This window comes from Phoxinus phoxinus (assembly GCF_949152265.1).
Source record: "Phoxinus phoxinus genome assembly, chromosome: 19".
In the NCBI taxonomy this organism is placed as follows: domain Eukaryota; kingdom Metazoa; phylum Chordata; class Actinopteri; order Cypriniformes; family Leuciscidae; genus Phoxinus; species Phoxinus phoxinus.
Genome location: NC_136894.1, coordinates 30,797,060 through 30,812,664, shown reverse-complemented (window position 1 = coordinate 30,812,664; position 15,605 = coordinate 30,797,060). Strand labels below are relative to the sequence as shown.

Sequence of the window (15,605 nt, the reverse complement as noted above, 5' to 3'; positions counted from 1 at the left end):
CGTGTGTGTCCATGCGTGTGCGTGTGTGTGTGAGTGTGCGTGTGTGTGTGTGTCCGTGTGTGTGTGTGTGTCCGTGCGTGCGTGTGTGTGTGTGTGTATGCGTGCGTGTGTGTGTGTGTGTGTGTGTGTGTGTGTGTGTGTGTGTGTGTGTGTGCGTGCGTGCGTGTGCGTGTGTGTGTGCGCTTGTGTGTGTGTGTGCGTGCGTGCGTGTGTGTGTGTGTGTGTGCGTGTGTGTGTGCGTGTGTGTGTGTGTGCGTGTCCATGCGTGTGTGCGTGTCCGCGTGTGTGTGTGTGTGTGTGTGTGCGTGCGTGTGTGTGTGTGTGTGTGTGTTCGTGTGTGTGCGTGTGTGTGCGTGCGTGTGTGTGCGTGTCCATGTGTGTGTGTGTGTGTGTGTGTGTGTGTGTGTGTGTGTGTGTGTGTGTGTGTGTGTGTGTGTGTGTGTGTGTGTGTGTGTGTGTGTGTGTGTGTGTGTGTGTGTGTGTGTGTGTGTGTGTGTGTGCGTGCGTGTGTGTGTGTGTGTGTGTGTGTGTGTGTGTGCGCGTGTGTGTGTGTGTGTGTGTGTGTGCGTGTCCGTGCGTGTGTGTGTGTGTGTGTGTGTGTGTGTGCGTGTCCATGCGTGTGTGTGTGTGTGTGTGTGTGTGTGTGTGTGCGTGTGTGAGTAGGGCTCGATCATCAGCCCCGGACTCGATCACAGTGGCGTGTCGGCTCCAGTGGCCATGATGTCTGCACTCACACCACAGATGAACCAGCTCACACTGGGATCTGCTGCTAACGTGAGTGTGTATGAGTCGGGTCTGACTTCAGATCTACTCAACACTAAATGCTACATAAAAACATGATATGAAACATGGTTCTCTGTCAGAATATGAACCAGACTATTTACCAGACTATATTCTGGTCTATATACAAAACTATAGACTTAACTATATACTGGACTATATACTGGGCTATACTGGACTATATACTGGACTATATACAACACCTGACTATTGACCTACTATAGAGGACTATATACAGGTCTATATTATACAGGATATAGTCAGGCCTATATAGAGGTTTATACACGGGTCTATAAACTGGACTATATACAGGCCTATTTAAAGGAATATATAGAGGACTATATACAGCACTGTATACTGGACTATATATAGGCCTATTTAGAGGATATACAAGACTATATTCAGGACTAAAAACCAGACTGCATATATGGAGCTTTATACCGAACAATTTACAAGATTATATACTATACCGGACTGTTTACCAGATCTAAGAGCTGCTAGAAAAGAAAGTACCTCACGACTGCCTGCATCTAGATATAATTGGTGGTGTTTCGGGTTAATACATGGATGGGATTGTGTTGTGTGTGTGTGTGTGTGTGTGTGTGTGAGTGTGAGAGAGCTCATCCAGTGGTGTGCAGTCAGTCTTCAGTGCTGTGACACTGATGTAGTTTAACTCTGTGCTCCAGTACAGGAAGTTAATCACCCGTGACCACGCCCTTTAACTCCACTCATTAGCACTGACAGCTGAACCATCCTTTACACACACACACACACACACACACACACAGGAAGGACTGCTTGATCTGAAGCTCGGTCAGTCAGCACCCTCTGCAGGACATCAGGATAACTGTGTGTGTGTGTGTGTGTGTGTGTGTGTGTGTGTGTGTGTGTGTGTGTGTGTGTGTGTGTGTGTGTGTGTGTGTGTGTGTGTGTGTGTGTGTGTGTGTGTGTGTGTGTGTGTGTGTGTGTGTGTGTGTGTGTGTGTGTGTTTCAGTATATAACGGCCCCTATGCAAGGATCGTTCATCCATCAGTTGACGCCGGTCCCTCGGTCAGCACTTCCAGTAGAGGTAAATCACACACACTTCATGAGCGGTGTGTGTTAAATATAGATCTCAGACCCTCAATAATAAGATCTCATATGGGGAAAATATCTAATTGGGAATTTTCTAATAAAAATTGTATGTTTGGTGTGCTTGTTCATACGGCTGCACCCAAAATCAATATGACTATTGTTAATTATTAATAATTATTATTATTAGTGTTGTTTTTGTTGTGCTTTACTAAATAAAATAAGAAATATTACTATTGTAATATTCCACTGTAAAATATATATTATTTAAGTAAAATAATACAATAATACATTTTCTACTGTTCAATTTTAAAATAGTTTGTAGAGCTGCATTATTTGGCCCAAAATGTTGTGATTTATACATTAATATGATTAGTTATGTTATTTTACAGTGCAACTATAAAATTGTTTGTAGGGCTGCACTTTTTGCACTAAATTTGTCATTATATTTCAATATCAATATAATAATATGGATTATTACCAAATACAAATTTTAAACAAAGTATTGCTATTGTTATATTTCATATTTTATATTGTGTATGTAAGCAAGATAATCATAATAATTGTATTGTACTGTACAACTGTAAAAGAGTTTGTAGGGCTGCACTATTTGCACTAATTTTGTCATTATATTGCAATATCAATATAATACAAATAATAATTATTATTAAATAAAATATGAAACGAGAATGTATTGCTATTGTTATATTTCACTGTACTGGTTAATTGTATTGTTCTGTAAAACTGGAAAATTGTTTGTAGGGCTGCACTATTCAGCCCAAAAGTTTGTCATTATACATCAATGTCACATATTAATTAGTCTTATTATAATTTGTTACAGTATAACTGTAAAATTCCATTACTAAAATGTAGTATAGTGTGAGTGTGAGTGGAGCGAGCCGCTGAAAACACTGTAAATGAACACAGAACACTTTGCTCTGAAACACGCAGCGCATATTATTATTATTATTGAATTAAATCGCAGCCCTACTAAACACCTGCACTTCCTGAATCCTGATGATGTCACTTCCTGTTCTCAGGGTGTATTGACAGAAGCTCCTCCACAGACGCCCTCGTCACATGACGTCCACGTAGCACAGCAACAGATCACCGTGGAAACCAGTGACCTTATCCAACCCTGCTACCAGTCCAAGTGCGCACTACATACTTCACATCCACACTACACACTTCACATCCACACTACACACTTCACATCCACACTACAGTCAACTCACCAAACACACACACGAGCATCTGTGAACCCCACACATCCGTACACACTTTCATCACGTTTAACAGTCAAAACTAAAACAGTTAGTATATGTAGATATTCACATTATTATTATATTTTAATGTTTATTACATTTTTGTAATGATCAAACTAAATTTAAATGGTGGTTAATGTTAGTTAATCCATCATGTAATGCATTGGGAATCATTAATCTAGAATATACTGTAAAATTAATAAAATATTCTGACTTTAGATGTAAAATCTGTTAGTATCAGTTAAATTTTAATGTTTATAATATTTTTAATGATCAAATCTTAAATACAATTGTTAGTTAATGCATCATTTCATGCATTGGGAAACATTCATCTAGATATAAAAATATACAATTAAAATAATGAAATATACAAACTTGAAATGTAAAAATCTGTTAGTATATGTAGAAATTAACATTATATTTTAATATTCAATATTTTTAATGATCAAAACTTAAATACAATTGTTAGTTAATGCATCATTTCATGCATTGTGAAACATTAATCTATATATAAAATATACTATTAAAATAATGAAATATACAAATTTGAAGTAAAAAATTTAGAAATTAACATTATTATTATATATTAGTAAATTAAATGTAATGTTATTATATATTAATAAATTAATTAAATGCACTTTACAACCCTTTTATAATTTTGTAATGGTCAAAACTAAACTAAAATATATTAGTTAATGCATAATTTAATGCATTGGGTATCATTAAACTACATATACACATATACTATTAAATTAAGTGCATATTAAACAAACTTGAAATGTAAAAATATTTTAATACAATAATAAACTATCACACTAATTTCTCTGAAATTAAACATCTTTGGGAACTTTTGTGATATTGTAAGTACAACTGATAACACTGTGCAAGTGATTTTTGGATATTTTATTACAAAATTCTTACATATTGCAGCTTTAATGTGTTCTAGAGATCATTAGCAGCAGATTTGATGGCGAATGGGAAATTCTTATTACATTTTAATTTTAATAATGCATTGATGATGCGTTGTGTCTGTGTTGTTGTCAGATAGCGTTGTGAAGAGCTGATGCACGTCAGCGTTTCCTTCTGATGGAGAACCACACACTCTGCACTGAACTCATGAGGAACACACACACACACAGGTGAACGAGCAACACACACACTCTGCACTGAACTCATGAGGAACACACACACACACACAGGTGAACGAGCAACACACACACTCTGCACTGAACTCATGAGGAACACACACACACACAGGTGAACGAGCAACACACACACTCTGCACTGAACTCATGAGGAACACACACACACACACAGGTGAACGAGCAACACACACACTCTGCACTGAACTCATGAGGAACACACACACACACAGGTGAACAAGCAACACACACACTCCACTCAGCTCCTACGGGACTGAAGGACTCGGCGGGTCGTGAGGACGATCATGATTTCATGATTTTTCCTTTTTTTTTCTGTCTGTCGGACTGAAGCTTCTTCAGAGAGTTTCTAAATATGAACATATTGTGTGGATAGAAGATGTAGAATTATCAGAAGAAGAAGAACACGGACCGTCTTCCTCAGATATTAAGCGATCGCATCTTCATATTGTTGATTTTCTTCTGTCAAATGTGACAATGGACCACAAAACCAGTCACATGGGTCAATTTTTTGAAATTGAGAATTACACATAATCTGAAAGCTGAATAAATAATCTCTCCATTGATGTGTGGTTTGTTAGGACAGGACAATATTTGGTCGAGACACAACTATTGAAAATCTGGAATCTGAGGAGCAAAAAAATGTAAACATTGAGAAAATCTCCTTTAAAGTTGTGCATTAATGTTCACGATTGTGCTGCATTCACTCACAAAAATACATGATTTATATATTTACAGTAGGACATTTACTAAATATCTTCATGGAACATGATCTTAATATCCTCATGATTTTTGGCATAAAAGAAAAATGTATAATTTTGACCCGTACAGTGTATAGTTGCTATTGCCACAGATATACCCGTGCGGCTCCAGACTGGTGTGTGTTCCAGGGTCACATGTGTGGGAATTTACATAAATATCACTTGCCTTAATTTGAATGCATCTCAAGTCTCCTGTATATTGTGTCTCATCTGGTGTGTGTGTGAAACTGAATCCTGATATCACATTTGCTTTATTTGAAGAATTATAATTTTCCTGAATGGATTGCATTATTTTTCACAAAGAGGGAAACGAGTACAGCAGTTTGCTGCAATTTATGAACATGCTTTTTATTTATTTAATTGTATAAATTGATCAATTTACACTTTTTTGTATGAACGTTCATGTTTTAGCGTGTGTGTGTGTGTGTGTGTGTGTGTGTGTGTGTGTGTGTGTGTGTGTGTGTGTGTGTGTGTGTGTGTGTGTGTGTGTGTGTGTGTGTGTGTGTGTGTGTGTGTGTGTGTGTGTGTTCGTGTAGTCCATCAGTCTAAAGCAATAGAGGAATAGTTGCTGTAGTTTTGTGTAGTTGTGTAAGAACAGCAGTCGTTTCTAGACCAAAGATGAAGAAACTTTTGCTCTGAATATGAATATGATGATGTTTCTAGAGCTGCTATTGATGTTTTTTGTTATTATGGTTTTATTTGAATATTTTGATTGTGGTAACCTGGATGATTATTGTTTTATATGATGGATGTAGAAGCTGAGCTGCAGTAAAGCACACATCTGATGATGAGCCCGTTAACCGTGTGTGTGTGTGGGGGGGGGGGGGGGGGGGGGGGGGACTTCTCACGGATCTTCTGTCAGCCGATGTGAAGACGATCACACAGGCTAGAGCTCCGTCTACGCGACGGCTCTATGCGTCTAAATGGTCAACATGGCACATTCATATGTTTATGGTTCACACGCACGGTTTATTTAGATTGTTTTTAATATTGATTTATTTTCATTTTACATTTTATATGATTTATTTCATATTTACTGTTTATTTCGATAATTTTAATGTTACGATTATTTATTTTAATTTTACATTTTTATGATTTACTTTGTAGTGTTTTATTTTTATTTGTTTTCATATTTAAATTATTGAATTATTTGTACATTTATATGGATTTAATTAAGTTTAAATGTTTTATTATATTAGTTTAGTGTTTTATTTACACACTCACACTCATTCACACACACACTCTCTCACACACACTCACACTCATTCACACACACACAAATACACTCACTCTCTCTCACACACACACTCACATTCTCTCTCTCTCACACACACACACACTCAGAAGTATGCACTTTCCCCATGTCAGTCAAGTCCACTCTTGTAGATTGTAGTGTAGAGGAATGTGACTGTTCACTGAAACTCTTATATTCTGTTATTCTGGCCTCTTCTTCTCATCAAGGCCCAGTGTCAAAGCTGTCCGGGTACATGGGATTTTTTTTTTTCATATGCAACCACCCTAGAATTTTTATTTTAATAATATAAAATAAAATATATTATCTTTTTTAGTAAACTTTTTTTTTATTGTTTTGATTGTACAATAATTTTAGAGTTACCTTATGTTTTTATTTAGGAGATACGCTCTGAAAACACACACACACACACACACACACACACACTTTAGGGGTTTTTAAGCAGAAAATGGACTCCAGCATCTCGAGCAGGACCAGCTCGAGATGGATTTATTTAAAAACTAGAAAACATGTTCAAAAGCTGTAGTTCTGTAGTCGAGACACTGCGGTTTGTGTCTATGGACAGTCAACAAATAAACCTATACTGAGAATTATTGATTATAGGTCAATTAACATTGTGACAACTAGCCCGGTCTCCTCCAGACCTTAATCTGAACTGGTGTATCTGAGTATCTGATTAGATTAAATTACAAATTCAAATATTTATTAAAGTTTACCAAACCTGATGATGTAGATCAGCAACACAAACTGCACAAGCTCGTTTCCTCAATGCAATAACAAAATGACAGCTTTTTATCTCACAATTCTGACTTTTTTCTCGCATTGCATGTTTAACTCTGAGGGAAAAAAGTGTGAATTGTGAGTTAAAAACTCTCAAGTGTGATTTATTAATATTATATTGCAAGATATAAACTCGAAATTCAGAGTAAAATAAAGTCAGGTGGTATTAAAATGTTTTCAAATGTCCCTCAGAAATGTAGAGTGAATCATGTTGAGACGTGTGTGTGTGTGTGTGTGTTTGTGTGTGTGTGTGTGTGTGTGTGTGTGTGTGTGTGTGTGTGTGTGTGTGTGTGTGTGTGTGTGTGTGTGTGTGTGTGTGTGTGTGTGTGTGTTGTGAAAGAGCTCTACAGAAGAAATAAAGCCCTGGCTGGACGTAATGAATGTCGGACGTGTTCTTGTTCTCTGGACACAGACGGTTCAGATCTGTGTGTTGTGTATCTCGTATGACAGATGTGAATAATGACAAGCAGATCGTTTGAATGTGTGTGTAAAATATTGTATTGCATATGTACTGTGTGTGTGTTTAAATTCTGTCTCGTTTCAGTTCATTTGGATCTCCAGATACACAGAAACAAGACTAAGTACCAGATTAAAACTATCAGTTAACTAAAACTATAGCTCAGCAAACTAAAATTGAGCTTATTTTATTTTGCCATTTCTCATTTTCATTTAGTTTAAACATGCAAGTATTACGCAATCATCTAAAACATTTGTCCTGTTTTCTAAGTGTGTGTGTGTGTGTGTGTGTGTGTGTGTGTGTGTGTGTGCGTGCGTGCGTGCGTGCGTGTGTGTGTGTGGATCAGAACCAGATCTGTTTGAAGCTCCTGATATAAAGCAGATTCAGTGTAAATAAGGTGATGAGATGGTCTGTTCATTCATGTGTGTGTAAAATTAATAAATGTAGTGAGTATGTATGTGTGTGTGTGTGTGTGTGTGAGAGAGAGTGTGTGTGTGAGTGTTTGCGTGTGTGTGTGTGAGAGAGAGAAAGAGAGTGTGTGTTTTTCAAAGTTCTCTCAGTATTGTGTGTGTGTGTGTGTGTGTGTGTGTGTGTGTGTGTGTGTGTGTGTGTGTGTGTGTGTGTGTGTGTGTGTGTGTGTGTTCATAAGATATAAAGCAGCTCCGCCTATTGTTTATGGGAACTGACGAAATGCTGCTCAGTTTTCTGTAAAGCATCTGGTTTTAGATTATCTGATATTGAAACTGAGTGTGTGTGTGTGCGTGTGTGTGTGTGTGTGTGTGTCATTGTTCTTGTTGTTGTTGTAATGCTTCTCATCATGTGTTGTTTCTCAGATGGTAAAGCCTGATTCTGAAAGACTGAACAGTGAATCATCACCAGTTCTTGAGCTGATCTGATCAAGCCTAAAGCGGAGTGTGTGTGAGTGCAGCGTTTGTGCTTCAGACGTGAGTGAGAGTGTGTTGTTGATCAAATTCAGTGATCGATCCCTGCTGGATCATAAAACAGCCGAGAGATGGAGCATCATGGGTAATCTGTCAGCTTGTGCACATACACACTCGCTATCTCTCCAGGAGATGCGATATACTCTCTGAGACTCTAATACATTTCACAGAAGAAGTCACAGAATTATTCTGATGTGTAAATAATGATCATCCATTTCAAATTATCAAAATGAGATTTCAAAAGAGTCTGGTTGGACAGTAGTGAAGGTCAATGTTTGAATACTGTGTAGGACTCTCCACTGTCGGTCCTCATTGTCAAGCCCTAGATGAGCTCTCCAAGGGGTGTTCGCCCGACCACTTAGTTTACCTTTATTTACAATTTTTACAAACATTTTATACATAGTTTTTCCTCTCATGTCATCAAACTCATTTGTGAGCGTCTCTCTGGACTCAGTTGACCGGTACAGTCTTTAAAATCAGGAAATAGAGTCAATGCTGGAAAAGAATCCTCAACAACTGGTTGGCAGTGTCCATTACAGTAATCTTTTAGCTATAGGGTAATTCAGTCTTTGTGATGTGAGTTCACACTTCCAAGTGTTGAGGATTTGATTCATGATCCTGATCGATGTAACTCCCACATGAGAGGCTGGACCTGCAGTGCCGATCAGATTAGGTCCACACAGATCAACCACATGTCTCAGGCCTCATCCACACTACTGCGTTTTAGTTTAGAAACGGAGAATTAAAACGAATACGATCTCCGTCCACACCAGTGTTTTAGCTGCATATTAGAATAGGGGATTATCACGCTGATACGTAGTACTTCCGCATTCAGTGATCTTTGTGCACTGCCACTTCCGGTGAATCACTCATCACTCTGGCGAACCCATGATGGACGACCCTAAGTTTATTTATACTGCATCCCCACCTCTGAATTATATATTTATACAAACATACGTGCTACCTTGTTTTATTTTAAAGTTTGGCCCTTTATCCCGGTGAACCGCTTTAATCCACTTCTTCCTTAGACTCAGTTCAGTCGGGAATCCATGGAAACTTAAATAAGGTTGGCGTTGTTTGTTTGATTGACAAAGTGGAACAGAGCAATGACATGATCTAGCCTTCGTTTCAACCATTGTTGAACTGTGCCGGAAGTGGACATGCACAAAGTTGAAAAATCCCGCCCATGAAACCCCGAAGCGTGATAATCCCCTATTGATCTCCGTCCACATTAAAACGAATGAAAACGCGGATCACTTGACCATTCACCAACACTGGGCATGTGTGTGCCGGTGTAAACAGGCGCATGTAGGCAGTGATAACATTGTAAAATGCATTATTTACTTGCACAACTGGTGCTAGCAAAGACATTAACGTCAGTAACGCTTGTAATTCGTTATCCATGTTGCAGTCACTAACGTTACGTAGTCCAGGCTGGTTTTGTATGTTTTCTTCCGGGGACGGGTCATGTGATGGGTGTCTGACGAATCAGGGAAGGATACGCCATGACTGATGACACCCAATCATAGAGACGAGCGTGAGCTCTGCGTCAGCGTTTCTAAAGTCCTCCGTTTTGACCGTCTTCACTAAAACACCCTCCGGACATTCAAAACGCAAAACGGGGTCGGCAGCGCTTCTAAACTTCTCCGTTTTAGGTCTTCGTTTTTGCCGCTGTAGTCTGGACGGGAGGTGCAAACGTAGCAAAAGGTCTCGGTTTCTAAATGAAAACGCAGTCGTGTGGATGGGGCCTGAGTGTGACAGTCCCAGCCGAACAGAACGACTGCATCACGAAGGGTCCAGTTATGTGTTCTACGTTGAAACGAGTGCCATTCACCACTGGCTCTTTCAACAGCCATGACAGGGACTCACAGCTTGCCACTCTCTTTTCATGAAACATCCCACACACAGTGAACGGCACATGGTTAAACTTCGGGAGGTTACACAGTTTTTTTTGCACCCAGGTCCATTACCCAAATGCCCACCACGGATCAATATGGTTCTGGCTAAGGGTGTCCAGACAAGGTCTGCGGGCCCAACAAGGAGTCTCTGGATAAACTGGAGTCGGAAAGCGGCGCCCCTACTGGCGAGATGAATGAGTCCCTCCTTCCTCTTTTGGCAAAAACAGTACACTTTGTGGGACCCAGTGCAGACGGTCCCAGAAAGAGTCCACAAACACTGCCTGAATCTTGACAAGCAGTTGTGCAGGAGGGTCTACACATGATAATCGGTGCCACAGTGTAACCCCTCCACCCGGGTCCTTCTCACCCCGCTCCGTGCGGGTCTCCGGCGTGAGAGTCAGGCGTTCTAACAAGGAGGCTAAAGACTGCATCCTCTAGCGTCTGTCGCTAGAGCGCCTATTGAGATCAGAGGAGTGAGGTTTACTCGCACAGCAACTACTAGCTGGCCTCCGTTACACTCACCCACCTAAACCTCACTCCCATCCGGGTCACGGCACCAATATAACCCCTCCACCCGGGTCCTTCTCACCCCGCTCCGTGAGAGTCAGGCGTTCTAACAAGGAGGCTAAAGACTGCATCCTCTAGCGTCTGTCGCTAGTGCGCCTATTGAGATCAGAGGAGTGAGGTTTACTCGCACAGCGACTACTAGCTGGCCTCCATTACAACAGCATTGATGACACTAGGTTGTGAATCACTAGTGTACGACCCCTGAAAGACATGTGTGGCAAGATCCATTTCCATTTTTGAGACGTCCTTCAACTTTTCTAAAACATTGTCCCAATTTTTGCACACAAAAGTATCATCTCCAAGATAAACACCAAGGTATTTAAAACCAACCTTGTTCCAAATGAACCCGGCAGGTAAAATTTTTCTGCTTAACTCCTCACTGATTGTTACAGCTTCACTTTTCCCCCAGCTGATTTTAGCAGAGGACAAAACACCAAAAACATTAATATTTTCTACAAGGGTGTCAATATCTTCGTGTTTTCTGACAATGACAACAACATCATCGGCATAAGCAGATAACTTAAAAACGGTTTCACATCCAGGAAGGTTTACACCGACAAGAGATTTTCTTAATTTGTGCAGAAGAGGCTCTATGGCCAAAGAGTACAGCATGCCAGATCATGAACATCCTTGTCTGACCCTCCTCTGAACTTTAAAAGGAGCACTTAAAGCTACACTGTGTATTTTTTTAAGTTGATTCTTAGCAAAAAACACTTTGTTCTTTCAAAATTATATGTGCTCATTAATGTATAATTACTTAGCAACTAATCAAGTATTCTCTCGTAAGCGTAGAACCTGCCATTTATAATACATACGGGTGAGCTTCTCGACTGGCGGAAGCCATGTTGCGCCTCCATCTTGAAACTACATTAGATAAAGAGGGACACACCTGGAAATTCAAGCTTAGCCTTTCACGTTTTTACACTCAGTGGCACCGTGACGAATGCGAGGGGAGATTACTCGCGACTGCCGGCAGATTTGAAATAATACGGCCACCGTAGGAGTTAAAACGCCCTGGGAATGGGAGGGGCTAGAAAGTAATATTGAGTTGGTAGTCATATACAATTTCACCGCTAGATGGGAGAAAATCCTACACAGTGTAGCTTTATACCACCATTGATCTTTAAAATGCTCTCAATGTCACTATACAAGACTCGAATCATGTTTATAAGGCCAGAACTGAACCCAAACGCATCTCAAATCAAATTTCACAACTCAATGAATTGGAGAGGTCCAAAACATCACGAATTAAAATGTCAGATATCAACCTAATGGGTATGAAATAAGTCTGGTCAACATGAATAATATACTCCATAACTTTTTTTAGTTGTATTGCCAACACCTTTGACAAAAGTTTGTAGTCAGTGCAGAGCAGAGTTATGACATTAACAAGTCAAAATTATGATTTAGTGTCATAATGACAAAAAGTAGAAATCAACACTTAATTGTAAGATAAAAAGTAGATATTGGAAATTAAAACATAATTATGATAAAAGTCAAAATTGACATACTATGTTATGATTATGAGATGAAAAGTTAAATTCTGACTTATAAAGTCAATATGACAAAAAGTTGAATGAGATATAAAAAAATATTCATTATGACATCATAATTGTAAATATATCAAAATTATGACTTTCTATGTCCATGATTAACCATTTTAGACTTTAGTCATGACTTCATAATTTTACATTTTTGTCATAATTTTGACTTTAATGTAGATGAATCGCATCCAAAATAAAAGTTTGTGTTTACATAATATATGTGTGTGTGTGTGTTGTGTATAATTATTTTGTATATATAAATACACACGCATGTATATATTTGAGAAATATTTGCATTTATATACTGCATATATTTTTATATAATTTATATTATATATAAATAGAACTATTTTATATATAAATAACACATTTTTCTTAAATATATACATGCATGTGTGTGTATTTATATATACAAAATAATTATACACAATACACACACACATATATTATGTAAACACAAACTTTTATTTTGGATGGTTTACAGCCCTACATTAATGTCATAAGTTAGACTTTTCAGCTAAATATGACTTAGTATGTCATATTTTTAACTTTTTAATCTCATAATTATGACTTAGTATGTCATAATAATGATTTACCAAAGCATTTTTCGATAATGTGAAATAAATCAGAGACCAGTGTGCAAAAAATGTGTTTAAATATCGGCACGTCCGTCTAGAAAACAAACGCTGAATAAAAACAGCAGAAAATGTGTTAATAATGATATTATTGAGCATGCTGTGTTTCACGAGACGAGACGAAGCTCAGACTGATGACTGTGAGTGTTTAGGGAACTCGTCTCGTCTGTGTGAGTTATAGACCATCATAATCACACTCTTAACACACTGAGTTTAGAGGAATCATGCAGGATTCACAAACATAGAAACCTTTAACCTGGGGTTATTGTCACGATCCACACGCGGGGAAAACAGATCCAAGTGCAGTATGTTTATTTAAATGTAATCCAAAATCGTAGTATCCAGGCAGGGGTCAAAATCCAAATAAGCAGTACAACACAATAAACAAAACAAGAACAAACCAGGAAACAGACATCGGAAGTGTAGTGACAAACCATAGCAAGGACTCCGTGACATGAACTGAGACAGACAGGGTACTTATACACAGACACTAACAAGGAACAGCTGGGAACAATAAAGACAGGGAACAGCTGTGTAAAATGAACATTGATGGGTAACAGACAAAGGATTATGGGAAATGTAGTATAATGTGGATGACACCGTGGGGAAGAGGACCTCTAGTGGACACCAGGAATACCCAAACCAGACACTGTGACATAACCCCCCCTCTACGGAGCAGCTACCAGACGCTCCAAGACCCACAAAAAACAAACAAAACAAGAGTCCAGGCGGGAGGTGGAATGGTGGAGGATCAGGGGGAGGGATGGAGGGCCAGGACCATGAAGGGGAACAGGAACAGGGGATGACGACTTAACCGGCGGCCGGGGCGAAGCAGACAGTCCATCTGGCGTCCAGGGCGGAGACGACCCCTCAGACACGGGCACCGGCTCAGACACAGACACGGGCACCGGCTCAGACACAGACACGGGCACCGGCTCAGGGACAGACACGGGCACCGGCTCAGGGACAGACACTGGCACCGGCTCAGGGACAGACACGGGCACCGGCACCGGCTCAGGGACAGACACTGGCACCGGCTCAGGGACAGACACGGGCACCGGCACCGGCTCAGGGACAGACACTGGCACCGGCTCAGGGACAGACACGGGCACCGGCTCAGGGACAGACACTGGCACCGGCTCAGGGACAGACACGGGCACCGGCTCAGGAACAGACACGGGCACCGGCTCAGGGACAGACACGGGCACCGGCTCAGGGACAGACACTGGCACCGGCTCAGGGACAGACACGGGCACCGGCTCAGGGACAGACACGGGCACCGGCTCAGGGACAGACACGGGCACCGGCTCAGGGACAGACACGGGCACCGGCTCAGGGACAGACACGGGCACCGGCTCAGGGACAGACACGGGCACCGGCTCAGGAACAGACACCGGCACCGGCTCAGGGACAGACACGGGCACCGGCTCAGGGACAGACACGGGCACCGGCTCAGGGACAGACACGGGCACCGGCTCAGGGACAGACACGGGCACCGGCTCAGGGACAGACACGGGCACCGGCTCAGGGACAGACACGGGCACCGGCTCAGGGACAGACTCGGGCACCGGCTCAGGGACAGACACGGGCACCGGCTCAGGGACAGACACGGGCACCGGCTCAGGGACAGACACGGGCACCGGCTCAGGGACAGACACGGGCACCGGCTCAGGGACAGACACGGGCACCGGCTCAGGACAGACACGGGCACCGGCTCAGGACAGACACGGGCACCGGCTCAGGGACAGACACGGGCACCGGCTCAGGGACAGACACGGGCACCGGCTCAGGGACAGACACGGGCACCGGCTCAGGGACAGACACGGGCACCGGCTCAGGGACAGACACGGGCACCGGCTCAGGGACAGACACGGGCACCGGCTCAGGGACAGACACGGGCACCGGCTCAGGACAGACACGGGCACCGGCTCAGGGACAGACACGGGCACCGGCTCAGGAAGAGACACGGGCACCGGCTCAGGACAGACACGGGCACCGGCTCAGGGACAGACACGGGCACCGGCTCAGGGACAGACACGGGCACCGGCTCAGGAACAGACACGGGCACCGGCTCAGGACAGACACGGGCACCGGCTCAGGACAGACACGGGCACCGGCTCAGGGACAGACACGGGCACCGGCTCAGGGACAGACACGGGCACCGGCTCAGGGACAGACACGGGCACCGGCTCAGGGACAGACACGGGCACCGGCTCAGGGACAGGCACTGGCACCGGCTCAGGAACAGACACTGGCACCGGCTCAGGAACAGACACTGGCACCGGCTCAGGAACAGACACTGGCACCGGCTCAGGGACAGACACGGGCACCGGCTCAGCAGGCGTGACGTGAAGCTCAGGCTCAGAAATATGCAAAATCACATTGATTTACTGCGTCAGTATCTTTCAGGAATCATAAAAGGAAAGTGCTTTTGTTTTGGGGGAGAGAAAATATGCATGCAACTGTTCAAATCTATACCAATGCATTCAATATG

At 41.9% G+C, this 15,605-nt stretch overlaps 1 protein-coding gene across 7 annotated transcripts in view; it reads left to right on the top strand.

Annotated features, from left to right (window-relative positions):
• The window catches only part of LOC306987500 (RNA-binding motif, single-stranded-interacting protein 3-like), a 27,749-nt gene extending 21,903 nt beyond the window's left edge, over positions 1 to 5,846 (top strand). For 4 of the 7 annotated variants that reach the window (XM_079591838.1, XM_079591837.1, XM_079591836.1 and 1 more), the window contains exons 11-14: positions 664 to 774; positions 1,775 to 1,849; positions 2,892 to 3,004; positions 4,161 to 5,846. In XM_079591838.1, the coding sequence (XP_079447964.1) occupies positions 664 to 774; positions 1,775 to 1,849; positions 2,892 to 3,004; positions 4,161 to 4,164 (303 nt within the window). In that variant the 3' untranslated portion in view covers positions 4,165 to 5,846. The remainder of the gene's footprint in view (positions 1 to 663; positions 775 to 1,774; positions 1,850 to 2,891; positions 3,005 to 4,160) is intronic. The other 3 variants (XR_013795183.1, XR_013795184.1, XR_013795185.1) reach the window with 3 other exon arrangements.
• The last annotated feature ends 9,759 nt before the right edge of the window (positions 5,847 to 15,605 follow it).